The following is an 18767-nucleotide window of genomic DNA, read 5'->3' on the forward strand; positions in this document are numbered from 1 at the left end:
AGTGGTGTATGAAAGTAGGAGAGAGATGCTTGCTAGTCAGGGTGCTGACATCTGGAAAATTAGCACAATAAGTATACTTCTTCCATAGGGAATAAGAACAAATTTTCCCTACTTTATGGCACTCGTGATGGTATGTTCATTCATATTTATAACAATCACTTGGATGTGTCAAAGAACTAAACAAGGTTTATAAGGTGATACATGCTACCAGATTGCTGTAGCAGACAGTTGAGGAGAAGTCATCAGTGGTCAGTTTTTCACATTTTGAAGGTAGGAGCATCAGAGACAGTGTATGTATTCATGTGTACTCTCTCATATGCTGGGGGCCACTGCAAAGATTCAACTCATCTCAGCAAGCTCAGCAAGAGTATGGGAGGAAGATCGCTGATGGCCCTTTTTTACCCTTTTCTTGAGACACCACCTCATATAATCCCCAATGCACACCAGTGATGAGGCATAATGTGGTTTACGTTTTGTTGCCCTGCTGGTACACAGGTCTGAATCAAAAACATATTGTATTAGTGCTATTTTCTTGCGAAGGTCTGCAACTGGACAGCATAAAAGCATCTCATGTTTTAAGCAACATTCAACAACAGACAAGAAAAATACAACAAAATACAATCAAAGTGAAATAAGCACGATGTCAGGGCTTGAATATATTATTTCAGTATTAAAACAAATTAGTCACTGTGAAAAAAAATACACTCATGAAGTTGTAAGGTGTTTACAGAAAAATATATTTCTATGCTATCAAAAAAGATAAACCTGTACTTTCCCATTTTCAGTACCATAACTGAATTACTGCAATAAAACAGATTTAAACAAAATAACTAGCTATGTTGTAATCACAAAATGCAAGCTAAACATATTTTTGTTTTTAGAATATTGGGCGTATTACACATGTCCACAGTGAGCTAATCATTACTCATGTTTCCTGGGCATAATTTTCAAACTGTAGTCCATCAATGCATCAGTCATCCTTGAGTGCATGCTTGTTCAGAAGCTCTCATCAGACCAACAAAACTTGGAACCCAAAGCAATCACAGAGCAGCTTTTTAATGTTCTCAAGAATAATACACACATTTTTAATGATTTAACATTTTAGGCTGGCATAAGATGAATGAAGATGAATTTGAATGTAAATCAAGATTGTTATATTACTATTTTCATATCTCTTGTATGTAGTATTCTGTAAGTAATGCTTATTTGGTACATTAATTGATATTTAAATATCCTAGACATGAAATGGTTTCCATTTTTGGTTCTGAGACAGATACCTCTCTCCTTGTGAGATATCACGGTAGGTACAGACACCTGGGACGCTTAATCAAACAACTCTCTCGTTTAATAGAAAGGAGTCTGGAGGTAGAGTGACCCATCCTTGGCTAAGAATGCACTTGCCCACTGCCCACCAGAGCTTATATTTGGTGACCATCTGGCATAGTGTAAGATCTGCTTGTTCTCCAGGATTGACATTGGGAGGAGGGGTTTATTGGAGATATGTGGTGGATGAAAAGGTGGAGTTAGGGAGGTCTTTTTAGGACTTTAAAAAAAATTCTTCTTTCGACATGTATGATCAGTATTTGTGTTTTAAATATTCACACCTGGAGAAATCAGAGAAAGGCACAAAGTAGAAATCCAGATAACGTAAATGATCGGTATTTCTGAAGTACTGTACCTTTTCTCCTTCCTCGAGCAGTCGAAGCAAAGTTGTATTATCAGTCTTTTCTTCTTCATCTATAGAACTACCCTCAGCTATTTGATCCTGCAATTGCTCCTGGTTTTCCTCATCTCCTCCATCAGGTGCAGAGCGAGATCTCTTCAGAGGAGGCTTTACCAGACCTGCACAGTAATCAGAGAGGCAATCAATGTATTGACAAACACTGCAGGGTTTTGGGGGATACATACGTGGAGTCCAATAAGTGGGAATGTAATCAAACAGGCATAAGCCAATAGCAATGCTAGTCAATACAGTGCCCGTTTCCCCTCAGTTTGCCCACTACACCTCAATCTTGATCACCAATACTACTGCCTTTCCACTGCAGGAGCATGTCCTTCCCCTTTTTACCTGCCCTGAATTTTACATATTCGAGCCTGAACATCTTGGCATCCCTGCTGTCCCTAATGATCACAGAGCTGTGTGCACGCATAGTGAGGGGATGAGGTGAGGTTCTGGCAGCTGAGACAGAGAATTTGAAAGCCTATCACCAGATAAGAGAAGAGCTGTTAAACCTTAAAATCCAGACTATTGAGCTGGCACACTATTTTTTGCTTTTTTCTGTTCCGAGAAGTGTGTTGTGGTTGTGTGTTCTCTTAACATCTCTGTAAATTTCAAGCAGATTAGTCAGGACTTTTAGATCAAGAAGGGACATGACAGTGACTTAAAACTAAAGTCTCCCCCAACTCTAACAAATTCTATGAATGTAACGGAAAGGGTTCCTCCCCCTCCCCAAGAACAACCGTTTATCGAATTCTTTCCCAATTATTTTAAACTCTACTGTCTTGTGCATGTGTGCGTACATACGTTTTTAAAAGGTTCTTGTTGTCTGGCTGATGACAGTAGTAGCTGAAGTCACCTTGCAAAAACATGTGAATCTCAAAATTAACTGCCTAATGTTGTGGCAGTAAAATGAGGACCTACAGGACCCTTTATGTTTAATTTATACGGCACTGGTAATATGAAGAAATCCAGACTCATTCATGGAGAAGCAAGTTTAAAGAAGTTAAACTTTTAACATCAAACAGGTTGTTTCAAAACGCAGACAGAACGATGAACTTACCTTTCACTCTTGCAATAGTGTCTTCGCCGTGTTCTGGCTCCTGCTGAGTGGCTTCACCTTCTGAACTCTCTTCTATAGTATCCTGGAAAACAGCAGGATTTCCAGAAGCCAGACGCATGTAGTATTCCTTGCTGTCATAGCTTATAGCTCTTCGGTAACGAGTAGGTTTCTTTGAAGTAAATGAATGAAATATTTAGTAAGTCAATTCTAATAACTGAAATGAAATTTTTCCAAGACTACTGTATGCACAGTACATGCTCAACAATATAATGTATTTATCTGTGGTCAATCATAAGCCAGTTAAAACTTATGTATAAAATGTAAGATTTAATTCTAAATGGATTTGCAAGGAAGCTATTCAGTCACAGAAATGATGGTCAAACTGGAAAATGAGGAACAAACTTGAAATATAGAGCTTTTAAATGTGGCCTATGTGTTATGAATTGCCACAAAAAGACAAACGTGCATTTAAGATTTATTTATCTATTTTGTCGTTCTCTACAATATATGCATTAGTTTAAATAATATTCTACAACAAAGGAAGGTAAAGATGTGTAGATACTGATGTGCATTAAATCACACAATAGCCAGGGAGTTGGATTTAAGACTCAGAAACATTTAACTAAGGAAACTAAGGTTTAACCAATATTCTGCAAACTTGTGGTGGCAGGAGAGTGGCCCTAAGATGGGCACCTTTAACTAATGTAACTAATTTGCAGCCTGTCCCCTTGGGAGAACTATTGCAAATTATCTCAGTAACTCCAGCTTCTAACCAGAGATTCTTGCTACAAACGCATGTTACACGTGTTTCTTTTGGAGGTTAATTCTTGCGTTAAACATCTGATTACAATGACTTTACTATAATTAAAAGTACAGATAACAAAATCAGGACAGTAAACATGCTTGGGTGAGCACAGAAGTAAAGTTGGAGATAAAAAGAAGTAAGGATGAAATGAGCAATGTGTCTCTTTCCGAAGTGAAAAAATGAACTAATTTATGTGGATGTGGAAAAGTTAGATTTGGAACCTGTAGTGAAGGTTTTGTTCTCTGGCTATTGCCGAAAAAAAAAATGCTAAAAAATCCAGCTCTTATATGAGTTAAACTCTGGAACTTTAAAAAAATTCTTTATTTGATAACACCTTTTCCATGAAAACAAATAATTGTTCCTGTCCATTCTAGAACTCTTAGCATAAACCCAGTGTGGTTCCATATGCTACCATCTGCCAATCTAATGAGTGTAGGTATTCCTTCATGTGCTCCTGTAATAATTATTTGAAAACCAAATTTTTTTGCATTTCCATTAGTCTTCACGTAATTCATCTATTGATACTGGGCAATACAATAACTCATGTAGATAAAATAGCACAGCTATGAACAGATGTGCTAAAATATTAAAAGATGCAGGTTACTGATATGGAGATTTCTCAGTTAATACTATCTACTCCAAAACGTAAAGATGTAAGTTATCAGTTTAGAGTCACTGACTCATGTAGGAGAAGAGTGATAAACCATGTGTCATGGTGCTTTAGCTACAGATAACTGGATTATGGCTGTTACAATGAAAGTGTTTATTGCCATAGTATTTTCCTGGAAATAATCACTGAACAACCTGGGGGGGAGTGGAAGGGAAAGAGAGATCCAAACAATATCCCACCCCCCAAAACAACCAAACAATTAAAATGACAGAAATGATAATTGTAACTATATAACCCATTACATTTCACATCTTAAATAATAATCACTTTTATTTCATATATTTGAGCTTAACATGTCTAATTCAAAAGAAGTGAATGAATCCCACATACCATACTTAGTGATGGGCATGACTGAACACAGTTGCATATGAAAGCAAAATTACATTTACACTTGTATACAGAATGGCCAGTAATGTGTAAGTTCCAATTTCTTTTTAGGTATGTTTGATATTTTGGAACATAATACCAGTTCATTACATTATGCACCTTATTTTCTAATGACAAAGCTATAGAACAGGGGTCGGCAACCTTTCAGAAGTGGTGTGCCGAGTCTTCATTTATTTACTCTGATTTAAGGTTTCGCGTGACAGTAATACATTTTAACGTTTTTAGAAGGCCTCTTTCTATAAGTCTATAATATATAACTGAACTATTGTTGTATGTAAAATAAATAAGGTTTTTAAAATGTTTAAGAAGCTTCATTTAAAATTAAATTAAAATGCAGAGCCCCCCAGACCGGTGGCCAGGACCCGGGCAGTGTAAGTGCCACTGAAAATCAGCTCGCGTGCCGCCTTTGGCACACATGCCATAGGTTGTCTACCTCTGCTATAGAAGGAAAGGATTTGGGGGAAAAGGGGAAATCAAAATTTTGATTTTGGTTCCAACAACAAAATGGTTACAGCCCCACTATTCCAAAAATATTATTTATTTTTTTATGGGGAACACTTTCTAAACCCTCTACTAGCACAAGGCACTAATGAAATACAGTTGGGAAAGGTATGCTCCAAATGTCAAAAATGATCAACGAGCAAATAAAAAAATATTTTAATAGTGGTGTTAGTTTTCGTAAGTGACACAAAATTACCACGTTGCCCATTACTAAACATGTTTCATAGTCCATTAATTCAGATCCCAAGCCAATACACGTTTACAGTGAGAACAGTGAGAGTACAGCCCAACAGTGAGAGTACAGCCCAACACAGCCTATTAGTGTGCAGCAAAGAAGGCAAGAGCTACAGAACGTTATAAGAAGTGAAGACTGAAGAAAACACAGCAATATCTTCTAGGTGTGAATACTGGAAACCTTTAATCCTGAAAATATTTACTGAAAGAACAATATTGAAAGCCAATCGTAGAAGCCTTGTTAAGTTTGCCTAGCATGCAGGAAAACATTTGTATTTGTTTGACATTCTTTCAGTGGCTAATTTTGGTTTTTTACCTTTTGAGGAATGGTATCATCAGGTGTCTCAGGAGGTTTACTTGAGAAGTCAGACTGAAAACAGGGCATTAAGTATAAACATATCAGAAAAAAACACTTTTGGGAAGAATGCCTGATGATATGTTCTCCTCTTTGCATGAACGTGTAACTCCAACTAAGAGTGAAATATACTCACTATCTAAACTAGCCTAGTGTGGTCAGAACTTTGCATTATTAGTTGGTTTCATTCATAATTCTTAAAAAAACCCTTGAATACTCATTTCTGTATGATTGGGATTTTCTCAAGAAAATAGAGACTTCCAAAATGAATATGGGGAACACATACCTTCTTTGAGAACGAATTGTCTGTGTTACAAAAGGGCACATGTACTTCTGCACATGGCCCACATGTGCATACAAATACACTGATGCATGTGTATTAGTATTTTCATGTGTGCAAGTCAGGTGTGCACACTAATCTAGGTCAGTAGGCCTAGAGTTTGAGCTATATTAATGGAATATGGTATCCATTTTGCTCAGAATTACTGAAGTGGATGAGATAAATTACACTTCTCACCAAAATCTCTCAGTAATTTACAGTGGTGTAACAAGGTGCTAGAGGGTGAATTGGGTGCAATAACAGATTAGTGAAATCCTTCCCAACTCCAAAATCTAAAATTTTGATTACATCCAACATCATGGTCCCAGGCATCCCGCATCTACCCCACAACATGCCCCCCGCCCACAGCACTCCCCACAGCTCACCAGACCCTCACACACCATCCTGGGAACTTCATTGCCACTCACTGGCACCCTGCCCCGCAAAGCACAGTGTTTTGCTCCCATCCTGGGCTGGGATGGCCCCTCCTACGCCTATCTGCCCAGCAGCTCCCACTTGCTCTCACCACTCTCCCACGGTGAAAGCCAAATTTGAGTGATGAGTGGCATTGCGAACTGGCACATGTGGCTGCAGTGCCACTCAAGTTTGGCCTCGCCAGGTTCCAACACCACTCAAAATTTGGCTCAGCTGTCCCAGTGATGATGGAGGGGTAGCTAGGCCAAACCTGAATGGCGCTGCAACCCCTGCGCACCCCGTAGCAATACCACTCAAATTTGGTCTGGCTGCCCCTCTGTTGTAAGGAGTGGTGGTGAGGCCAAATGTGAGTGAGTCGCACTGCGACCCCACGCACCAGGTGAAGTGCTGGAGCCCTGCTCCATCTTGCTGGGCCCCAGCGTGACTGCACCACTTGCACCTTTTTTAGCTATGCCACTGGTAATTTAATATACATGAAAACTTTAAGAACTAATTCCTCATGCAATGTTTTGAAAATGTACCACTCTACAAAATTAATACTATTAACAGGCCTACACCTTTTGTTCCTAATATACTTAAACAATGTTTTATTGTCCTTAATTCTGCAAGCCAGATTTCTCCTTGTGTCTTTTTCCTTCTCTTATCAATTTTCCACAATTCTTAGCTTCTAATTCCTCTTCATTGGTATCGACTTCTCCCATTTATTTAATATTATTATTAATTATTATTTTAAATTGGTTCTTTCACTTTCCCTCTAAGACTTAGTGGATTTTTAACTAGCATAGCCTCCTTTTTCAATTGTGAAATTGTGGCATTTTAAGTATCTAGTAAAATGGTCCTAAACGGTTTCCAATTATAATTGAAATTTTTTGTTTGTAGTCTCAACCGATTTGGTTAAATTGTATTCAGCTTTGTGAAACTGGCCTTTTAAAGCACCAAATGTGTATATATATTGCTGGTTTGGACTTCACTTTTATGATGTGTAAACAGGTTAGGATCACTTGCACCTAAGTGATCACTAATTTTTATTTCTGTTATCAAATCCTCTTTATCTGTCAAGAAGTCTAATATAGAATTTGCCCAAGGTGGGTGCAACATTTTTTGAGTTAGGAATTTGTCATCTACAATTTTTACACATTCGAAGGGTGTCTTAGTATTGGTAGCATGAGATCTCCAGCATACGTCATTTATATTGAAGTCCCGGTGACAACAGTTTTTTCTGCTATACAATATAGACAGATGCTTAAGGCGTCGGTCATCCTGTTCTCTAGCGTCACTGGCAGTCTGTAGCAGACACCTAATAGTACCCCTTCTTGTGCTTTATCTGTTCAAACATCAATCCATAAGCATTCAAGATAATTTGCTTCTGAGCTGTTAATGACTAGGAAAAACATAGTATTATTTTTGACACTGCCATTTCACTCTCTTTCTGCCCACTTGATCCCTCTCACATAGGTTATGGGCAGGATTTTTAACATTCCAATCATGCTACTCTTCCCACCAGTTTCAGTAATACCAACTAGACTGAATTCATGCATTGCGATGAGCATTTTTTTTTAAAACAACAAACACTGCACTTCAGAATAATAAGGCTTAAAAACTATTACAAACACTCAAATACTGTACACTTACCAGCAGATTTGTCTCTTGTTCAGTTTCTGGCATGTAAGGATACTGAATATAAAACATGTCATTTCGTACCATCTTCTTCCTCATTCTGCAGGGTCCCTCTGTCATCTCCAACATACATTTATCCAGATGGGAGCCAATGGGAGGACCCCACAAACCTCGCTCCCTTAATAGTTCATACTCAATTTGAGACCACTCTTCTGTCACATATTTTAATGCATTCTGCTGACGCTGTAAATACAAAGGTTTACAGGTTAACAACCAAGGCAAAATAACATTTCAAAAGAGCTTCTGGTTTTAAAGAAATGACTGTGGTTAAACTGCACATTACACCTCTACCGTGATATAACGCTGTCCTCAGGAGCCAAAAAATCTTACTGCGTTATAGGTGAAACCACGTTATATCGGGGTAGAGGTGTACTATATAGTTAATAGAGAGTTTGATTTGAAGTTATAGTAGCACCTCAATGCTATTTTAATTACATTTCCAGTAACAATTTATAAGGTTTATAGTGCATTTTTTGTCAGTGACACATGGGCCGGCTTCTTTCTTTCTTTTTTTTTAATTAAAGCTACTTGTAAATGATAAACATACAAGATGCATAACATTAATGCAAGTATTCTGGAAAGGGCTTTGTTGAATGAAGAAATTAATTCTATTTTGGATCCCTTCTCTGACTGTCCATACGTAAACATAATACAAATATTACATTAACTACTAGCGCTATATTAATAGTTGGTTCCAAGTGATTGTTCCTTTGGGAAGCGGTTTTCTCAGATTTACAGCATGCTGCTCAGCAAGTGATCCTAACCATAAATGTGATTTGCTGGCTGCCTAGAAGAAAATGCTAGGTTCTGTGATTTCATTTCAGGAGGAATAAATCTGGTAAAGAGCTGCTACTTTCTATAGATACCATGATTAGAAACAACTGCTCTAAAATCTTGTTTCTGTTATAAAATGGAGTACTGTATGTATGGAATGTATGTATGTACTACTACTGCTACATGACTGCAGAAACGTTAGGTCAGGATACTCTGTCCCAACTGTCGTAAGAATACTTCTAATATTGGAGAAAAAATATTTTGAAATCTGCTCTAAATCATGTATGATTTTCTGTGGCTCACATTACTTTTCTTGTGGGACTGCCACACTGGAAACCCCAAAGCTTACGTCAAAGATAAACAACCTTTCAGCTGGAGTGTGATGGGATGTTGCTTCTACCAGTGAAGGAATTGCGTGGCTGGTGCATGGATGTTTAAGTACTGCAGACATCCTTACTAGAGATTATTTCATTTTTTAAAGCATCTACATGTAATTTATAATTTCAACTTCCCATCTCATACTTTGAGTATTATTATAAATATTAAAGCAAAAACTGTAAACATTAAAATAATCAATATGTAATAAACTCATTGTCCATGACACAGAAATATTTACCCCCCTGGTACAATCTCAGAAGTGGTCCCATGTCCAACTGACTACTCTTTACATGTTTCCACAAGTACCACCATTGCGACGCATGGTTTATATAAATAAGTCAACGTGTAGAAAACTATTTTCAAAGTATGCCTTTTGTTTATTAAATTACATGACGGGCAATGACTGCTACACCAAAAAGGTTTTCCTCATTAATGTACTGAAAGACTCATGCATGGTTTTTTAATTTGATGTATAAAACCATGCTAGTAACGGGCAGTGGTTCAGAGGACAGAACACCAGATTGGGAATCAGGAGGCCTGGGGTCTAGTCTCAGCTCTGATGGGTGACATTGGGCAAGTTGTTTCAGCTCTCTGTGCCTCCATTCTCTCTCTCTCTCTGACATTGTCTGTCTTATCTGTTTCAAAGTTAAGCTCTTTAGGACAGGGACTCTTTTACTAAGTGTTTGTACAGTGTCTTAGGGAGATAGTATATGCAGTTTAATAGGCTCATCTTAATTCTAGTTAATTCCCTGAATACTCCCTTACCTCTTGATACTCTTTGTACTGCATGTCTACCAAGTCCCGAACCACTGCAATGTGAGTGAACATCCATTGGGAAATTTCCTAATCATAAACGAGACAGAACATATAGAAAGCAATTTTGCAAAATATATGAATAAAACACCTTAACTCTCACACAGAACAATTTCTTCTTAAAAATATATTAGATTGATTTCAAACCATTTAATGCAGCCATTTTCTTTAGTTTAGTTTAGCTCAGAAAATGGATCGTAAGGAAATACATGTTGGTATTATTTAATGGTGACCTGCAAATACTTTGAAAACATCCCAGAAATACACCAAATACCAAAGGGCAGGGGGCATTCAATAAATAAGGGATTTAAAACTTCAGTTAATTTAAAAAGAAAAAAGTTAACTCTTATGAATGGTGCCTGGTTTGCAGACTACGGAGACTGAAGACCTCTGTGTTCTGTGGTTCCTGCCAATGCATGACTCTTCACCTCATTCAGTTCTTGGCCCCTCTTCCAATCCGGCCATCTAGAGCTCCAGTTAAAACACCTGTGATGTTTTTTCTCATATGAACACCTGTCCACCAGGAAATGGACTAGACCACCAATTCATTTCACACAGGCCACTGAATACCTACTAGGCAACCTAGGGTTCTACTCTTCCACACCATGAGTAGCTCCTAAGGAAGTCAGATGGGGTTACTTGTATCCCAGAGGAAGAAAGAATCCATTAGCAACCTGCTGAAACATCCAGATTCACATTTTTCTTCTGTTCTAACATCCAGACTCATTCATGATCGCTGAAGAGATACCATAGCACACACTACACTGGTGACAGCAAACAACAATGGCGCTGCTGGTTATCGTGGGGCTGAGTGGGTTTTTTTCAGTTATTTTATTATATTTTTTAAATAAAAAACAACAATGCTATGCTGTTTTGTAAAGTTAATATCTTTTAAATATATTCTATGGTTGAGGTGCTTCAGAAGTCAACAATTTTATTGTGACGTATACAGGGGGATATAATCTTTTATTGAGTTCTATTCTGCAGTAAAGAAAATACTGCTGAACAGTGTGAGGCTTTTTAAAGGAAACCTACCGTCAAACTTAACTAAACCATACAACACTGTTAAAAACCCAAGCACCTATCTTGCTTCCGTGGGTTGGCTCCAGTTTACTACAGTTGGATTTTGCAAATTGGGATGACGTAACATTACCAGTTTAGGGCCCAATCTATCCAAGCCCTCAAGCACAGGTATAACTTAAAGCATGTAAGCAGTTCCGTTGACTACAATGGAATAACTTGCTGCTTAAAGTGCTTACTAGTGTGCCTTATGGATCAGGAGTGAACAAGTCTGGATATTCAGAAAGGGGGTGGGGGGGGGGTAAACTTTTTTCTCCTCTATCCCTCGCTACTTGGCCATTCATCACATACAGTGAAGTGTGAAGTTGCTGGATTTTTCTCCCAAGTATTTGCACGTGACCTTTAATAAACAATACAAATTACCTGCGTAGAGAGATTATGTTTGTTGAGCCCACTCTCCTTTCGGTTTCTTCTTGATCCAGTTAACTTGGAAAGGCCAAACCCACTGCTGACCCGTGAAAGCTTCGATTGTGTGCTTGGAACTAAAGATTCCCCTCTACTGATGCACTTCTTCTCATGAGCTATAATATTAAAGAGAGTGCTGATATTTTTCTGATAGAATTATCACTTTACGTAGCTAAGCACTATTCCCCCCCTCTTTTTAAACTAAAGAAATGACCAACAACTTTCATATACAATTAGATAGTGTTAACCATAAGTCAATGAGGTTCTTAACGAGTGGAATAACTGCTTTAAAGCATAATGGTTCCAGAAAGAATGCTGAACTCTGGGGTAGGTTTTGTTCTATGCATGTATGTTCACTGTACCAATGGACCTTTCCAAGTTTGTTCTTGATAAACATTTACCCCACAGCAGAGAAATTCATATTACACTGCTCCTTCCATTACCCCTGACCCCCCAAAATCTGAAAATCTGGCTCTCCCATTGGCATTCCATTCGGTCCTGAAACATGATATGAGTTCCCCACATACCTATTTCTTATCATACCTAATTCCATCCAAGTGTGGAAATATGGCACAGAAAGGTACTGCTAAATGAAAAAGTTTTCTCAAACTTTACTATAACACATGTTCAAGGCAAATTATGAAGAAACAATCAAGAGTCTCTCTAGCATTAAGAGAGAAGGATTTCTAGATGAAATTGGGTTTAAAAATAGAAGTGGTGCATTTTGAAATTAAATTTGTGGAACAGATGTGGCTATTTTTTTCTCTTCTTTCAGAAATGTATCATTTAGGAGACAGCAAAAGTAGAATAATCAATTGTGTATTCAGTATCAATTTGAAGACTCCTGGGTAAAAATAATGGAGGTATGACAAAATATTTTTCCCATCTCATTTTCCTTATTTGCCACTCTCTTGAAGGAGCAGAGGGCAATTCCAAGAGGGCTTGTTTTGGGCGTCAGTAACCAAAGGACAATTACAGAGCTGACAAGTTGCATTCTCTCTTTCGCGTTATAAACAATGTAAATAAGGAATGCTTCTAACAGATTTTGGATAGGCTGGGGCTACCAAAATATAAACAATAGCACATTTATATTGTGGCAACCCCCAATAAGCTGCTTTCTAAACACAGATGAAAACACCCAGCCCCCTGCCCTGAAGATTTTCAAAATAGAAACTGAGAGCTCAGCTGTAGTTCTCAAACACTTTCCTCATACTTATGTTGTTTTTACTTATATGGAACCTACATCAATTCACAAATATTTTCAGTGTGTGTAGAACAGGTATGATTGTTACACACTTAAGATACCCGACACAAAACCAGGAAAGCAAGGAAATGAGAAGTGAAGCCACTTAACAGTGCACAGGTTCTTGTACTCTTCCCACAGGCACAGACCTTATAACTACTGTACAACAGTCTACACACCTTAACCATGCCCCCTAAGGGTGCCAGCCATTCAACAAGCCTTTTACCAAACTACCCTCAAAACACACCAATTAACAACAAATAGTGTTACAATGGGGTAGCATGATGGAGGGAGTGTGTGCAGAAGGGATGCTGAGGGAGTAGTCTGATGCTGAGGTTGGTATCCATAGGGGCCAGGGCTGGACTAAGGAAATCTGGTGCTTAGACATACTATGACACTGTCCCCTCCAAAGCCCCAAAACTGTACCAGGGTTCTGCCACCTCCCACCTGAAGTGGAAATGACAGATGCCTCTGGGAGTCAAGGGCCAGCATGAGGCCAGCTTTCCCTTCCCCCAAAAGGGGCAACAAGGACCATCTCCTCTTGAGAGTAGCAGCAGAGGTCCCCTTCATCTCTCCTGAAGAGGGAGGGGTGACAGGAGGCTGGGCCCCCACCAGCAGCCAAGAAACATTTGCATGGGTGGGGTGTGGGCCAGGGTCTGCTACAATCTTCTCTGGCCACAAGGGAAGTCCTCTGTTGAGGTGGGATTGGTAGAGTTCCCAGAGCTGTGGATGCACTTGAGATGCACCTCTCAACCTCCTTGAGAGGCACACCTCTTAGAAGCATTGTTTCAGACTGTCTGCAGAATCAGGCAGAACACTGTTTCAGTTATGCTTGGCTTGTGTTTTCAAGCTTTTCCTGAAACTAGAAACTTATTTTTAATTTTAAATAAATGGAAGCCTAGATTCTGACTTAATCACATATCTGCAGGAGCTGGAGCCTAGGCACATGCCTATCATGTCTATGCCATAACTCAGTCGTGCTATGAAGGTTGAGTTCAGGCTCTGCTGTAAGGTATGTAGTGTATGATACTTGTAATAGCAACGAGTCCTGTGTCTATACGTGGAGGAATAGATGATGCACACTGTTAAGTAGCTTATTTTTTATTTTCCTTGATTTTAAGGTTTTGCATCATATGTTATGTGCATTGCTACCTTAACCACAAAGTCTGTCCTACCCAGGGCTGTCTCAGTAATAGAGCTCTGATTACCAAGGAAGCTTGCCTGCCCCCTTCTTCTTACTGCTGTAGACTTTAGGAGGTGGGATATGGTGGGAGAGAGAGAACTGGGGGTTGTTGCAGGGAAACAAAGAAGGGTGAAAGAAGCAGTATTGCCAAATCCAAACATCTAAAAATCATGTATTAGGTCCCCCAAGATAATGAAATTGACAAAAAAACAACCAAACAGCAGCTTTAGAAGTACTACTACTACTACCACTCCACTTTTTTTTGTTTGCTGTCTGATTTTTGAGCCATTGGGGGAAGCAACTACCATACGTGATCGTTTCAGGTTCACTATTCAACCTTAAATTCATAAACAAATATGTGATCCTGCCTGTTAGCTTCTTGAAGAGGACTTCACTTACCCTCTCCTGACACTGAGCTTGGGGGAGCTGCCATTTTATCCCTCTTCATCCCCTCTCCACCAGCTTGCCTCCCTCCTAATCCTCCCTGCCTTTTCTTTGTATGGCCCATTCTTCCTCCCAGGCTTCTACATACAGCCTCCTGCCTACCCGGTTATCTTTCCAAAAACTACCTATTATGAGGGATCTACTGAAGATTCACCTCTCAGACAATTTTTCCATAAACACTCAATTTCCACAATGAAAGTCCAGCCAGATGTAGAAAACCAAGAATTTTAAGTTTTCAGAAAGTCATCTTAACAACCAGCCTCTCCATAATTAGTTTTTAATGCCTGCCACTTATTGTTTAAAAATTAAAATGATAGCATGAACTAATCAAGACAAAATGTTAATGAAGGTTTTGGCTGGGTTAGAAAGTATTTGGCATGGCAAGGTGTGATGGAAGAAGTGTGAGGAACAGAACCATGTAAACCATTTTTACACTATGCCCGTCATCGAGGCCAGGTGACACTATACCATCTTGCTACATGAGGAGTATTTGTCCATTTTTCTTCATCTTAACTGGTTTCACAGCCATATTTAATATTCTCTGTATCGAAAAGACCTAACTAAATTGGGAAAACTTAGCACTGAAATGAATGAGTGGGAGCTTGGACTCTCACTGTCCTTTCTGGGATGCTAACAGGAACCTAGTGCTAATCTGGATTGTTGTCCCAAAATTCCACTGGTCGCTCATTTCTTTTAAAATTTGAATAAACAATAACCCATAGAGACTAACCTTGTCCAATAAAACAAATGTGAAACCAGCAAATAGTTCAGTGCTATGGGCCTCAGATGCCTCTTTCAGTCTGCAGTTATAGTACCGTGATAAAACGCTGAAGATATTTTAATTCCTATTAATACCCCAACCTTTGTTTAATTCCCCATCCTTGTTTAGTGAACCGCTAACACAAAAACAGTAGTGTCAGAGCTGCTGACAATATGACTTACTGATGTTCAGGCCCCAGACTTGCCTCAAATAGTATTTTTGCAAAAGTTATACTGGGATAAATTTTATTAAAACAATTCTGAAGATAAGAGTTATAACTAATCAGACTGGCATGCACAGAATAATAACCATTGCTCTAGTTCTAGAATAGAAATGACCTTATAAGATAAATAGTGATAAAGGATAGGAGTAATACAAGTAAATGTAATATATTTACACTTCTATAGGGATTTAAAGCAAAGTGGATTAAGAATTTGCCAACTGCCAGATCTCAAAGTAGCCGTCAATGGGAATCATCATCCAATGGGAGTGTTTCTAGTGGGGTTCTGCCAGGATTAATATTAGGCTTACATTTTTTAACATTTTCATCAATGATTTGGAAACAGAAAAATCACTGCTGATAAAATTTGAGGATGACAGAGGTTGGCAGAAAATAACCACGAGGACAGATTACTCATACAAAGAGATCTGAATCACCTGGTAAACTAGGCCCATTCAAACAAAATGTGTTTTAATAAAGCCATATGCAGTTATACATCAAGGAATAAGGAATGCAGACCATATTTACAGAATAGAGATCTGTATTATGGAAAGCAATGACTCTGAACAGGATTTAGGGGTCATACTGGACAAGCAAATCAACATGAGCTACCAGTATGATGCTGTGGCAAAAAGGGTTAATGCAATCCTGGGATGTATAAACAGGGGAGTAATGAGTAGGAAAGGTGAGACTGATAATGGAATATATTACATATAGTTCTGGTGTTCATATTTTAAGAAGGATGTTGAAAAATTGGAGAGGGTGCATAAAAGAGCCATAAAAATGATTCAGGGGCTGGAGAAAATGCCTTACTGTGAGACTTAAAGAGCTCAAAGGTTTAGCTTATCAAAAGAAATCTTGAAAGGTGACTTCATTAAAAGAGAAGAAAATTTTCTCAAGGGAAGAAAATACCTGATACTAAAGGGCTCTAATCTAGCAGAGAAAGGCATAACAAGAACGAGTGGCTGAAAGCTGCACCAGGACAAATTCAAATGGGAAATAAAGCACAACGTTTTAGCAGTGAGGGTGATTAATCATTGGAACAAACTACCAAGAGAAATGGTGGATTTTCCATCTCTTGATGTTTTCAGATCAAGATTGGATGCTTTATGAAATATATCCTTTAACCAAACACAAGTTATGCTTTAGTCAAACAAAAGTTCTTGGGCTCAGTACAGGGGTAACTGGGTGAAACTTAATGACCTGTGATCATAGTAGATAATCTAATGGTCCCTTCTGACTGTAAACTCTACAAATCTAAGAATTTAGGATGTTACACATGTTTTTGCTGCCACAAGTACAGGATAAGTGCATTATTCACAAGAGGTGGACGTATGACAAATGAGTTGTACAGGTCCTCCCAAACAAGAGAAAATAAATTTTTTAACCCATGCCATCATGTTTTATTTATGCTATAAGTGCATCTTATTTTGTCTGTCTTTTATTGCTAAATATCTGTTTGTGTAATGGTCTGCAATTTGTACCATGGCTTGAGAAACGTATGCCAGTTTGTTAGGCAGAGGCGTTGGTGTGATTGTAGTTATATCTACCAATAAGTGCTATAAGCATACATGCAGAATACACACATCCTAAGTTCATTATTAAGGGTACAAAAACACATGAGACTGAATATCTGGTGAAGAAGATAACAAACCAATTTGATATATTTTGGAATCATGTATCTTCACATTTATTCTTACCCAAGTGATTTTGCCAGCATTTTAAACTTGCTTCTTCAATAAAAGGCCTTGCTACGACTATATCCACATGGCCACGGTCATTAACAGGTAGTGTGATTTTGAATACCTCTTCTAAAACTTGTTTCTTACTGTGAATCAGCTCTGTCCATACTCTGTTTATGGCTTTTAAAAGAAGCTGGCGACCTAAACAGGTAAAAAGATCATAAATAATTTCCCACTATATTTTTGCAGTTTTACAGTAAGTATTAATGAGCTGAGTGAATAATTCATACAAAAATACACATCTAACAAAGAAAGCTTTGTATTCCCCACATGCAGAATGTCTGTGACCAGATTGCTTTTTCCTCAAATTCTTTGAGAGCATTTGACCAATTTTTTTTTTCTCCTTCCAGGGATTGATGATCACAAACACTTCTCTCTGAGCAGTCATCATTCCAGCTGTGTTGATTTAGTTGTGTCTTTTTCAGGTAAGTCATACAGCATTGCTTCTGTTTCCTGATTGGATAAGTGAGCCAACAAGTCCACTACAAATATACTGACATGCGTATTCAAAATTTGGTTTCCAGAAATTCTTACACATGTAACTTTTAAATTCACATTCATTCTGCTAACCTTGAACTCATAAATGTTTGTGGGAAGCAAACACAAACAGGCACAAACACAGCCAAAGAATATTCATGTGACAACTAAAAAAAAGTATTTACAATATTTGTTCAGAGCATTCAATACCTATAATTAATCTGGGACTCAGTCTTGTTTTCTGAATCACGTCTTCCTTTCCACATTAACTATTATCTTAATTTCATACTTTTATCTCCTCCTTAAACTGGCACCCAAGTAAGTGAGGTAGCTAATATTTTGAGACTGTGGCAGTATATTTCTGGTTTTATTAGGAGTGATACAATGTTTTAGCTGAAGGCTGCTGACTATATTCTGCCTATGAAAGCTACCAATGAAGAATATGGAACTGGTATATCAACAGTAGTGTGACTGGGATTAATTGAGCTCCCAACCAGACTTTCTTCACTAGTATTACAGCTCACCACCATTAGTCTGTGTGATTGAGTGTTTTGTGCCCTTGAGATATTCCCGGGCATAAGAAAAATGACAAAAAAGAATCATTAAGGACTTAAACTCCTCCCATTTTAAAATAATGCCTTCGGTGATATGGACCCAAGCATATTTGGAAAGGGTTTGGTTAACTGGGAAGAGACAGGACAGGGGAGGGTTGGACGGGACAAGGCAGAAGTGGTTACTCCCCTTCGGAACCGAGAATGGAACTCAAGATTCCAGAGTTTCACCATTCCTCCACTGTCAGCAAACAACTATGAAACACACTGGGCAAAGTGTGTCTCCATCCACTTCTAGTGCTGTTTCACATAACAGTAAGGGGTTGTCATCCTCTATCAGTTACTCCAATAGCTCAAGTGGCACAGGTCTGTGCGGTGGAAATAAAGGTTCCAGCCCTGCTGATAAAGCACGTGGATGTCAGTGTGATGCCACATGACTGAATTTGTATTTTCAGCTTCCTTTTTTAAAAAGCTAGCAAATTACACCAAAAAATCCTTAAGTTAAAAGAACATTACTAAACTTGCAACATCAAG

General features: G+C 38.4%; 1 protein-coding gene across 1 annotated transcript in view; it reads right to left on the reverse strand.

Moving 5' to 3' along the window:
- The window catches only part of WDFY3 (WD repeat and FYVE domain containing 3), a 238858-nt gene that overhangs the window by 41906 nt on the left and 178185 nt on the right, over nucleotides 1-18767 (reverse strand). Inside the window, exons 40-46 of the mRNA XM_045018580.1 lie at nucleotides 17164-17346; nucleotides 11572-11729; nucleotides 10081-10158; nucleotides 8119-8346; nucleotides 5694-5747; nucleotides 2781-2949; nucleotides 1679-1842 (exon numbers count right to left, since the gene is read on the reverse strand). Coding sequence (XP_044874515.1) covers nucleotides 1679-1842; nucleotides 2781-2949; nucleotides 5694-5747; nucleotides 8119-8346; nucleotides 10081-10158; nucleotides 11572-11729; nucleotides 17164-17346 — 1034 coding nt within the window. The remainder of the gene's footprint in view (nucleotides 1-1678; nucleotides 1843-2780; nucleotides 2950-5693; nucleotides 5748-8118; nucleotides 8347-10080; nucleotides 10159-11571; nucleotides 11730-17163; nucleotides 17347-18767) is intronic.

The sequence above is a fragment of the Mauremys mutica genome, chromosome 5 (genome assembly GCF_020497125.1).
Source record: "Mauremys mutica isolate MM-2020 ecotype Southern chromosome 5, ASM2049712v1, whole genome shotgun sequence".
In the NCBI taxonomy this organism is placed as follows: Eukaryota; Metazoa; Chordata; order Testudines; family Geoemydidae; genus Mauremys; species Mauremys mutica.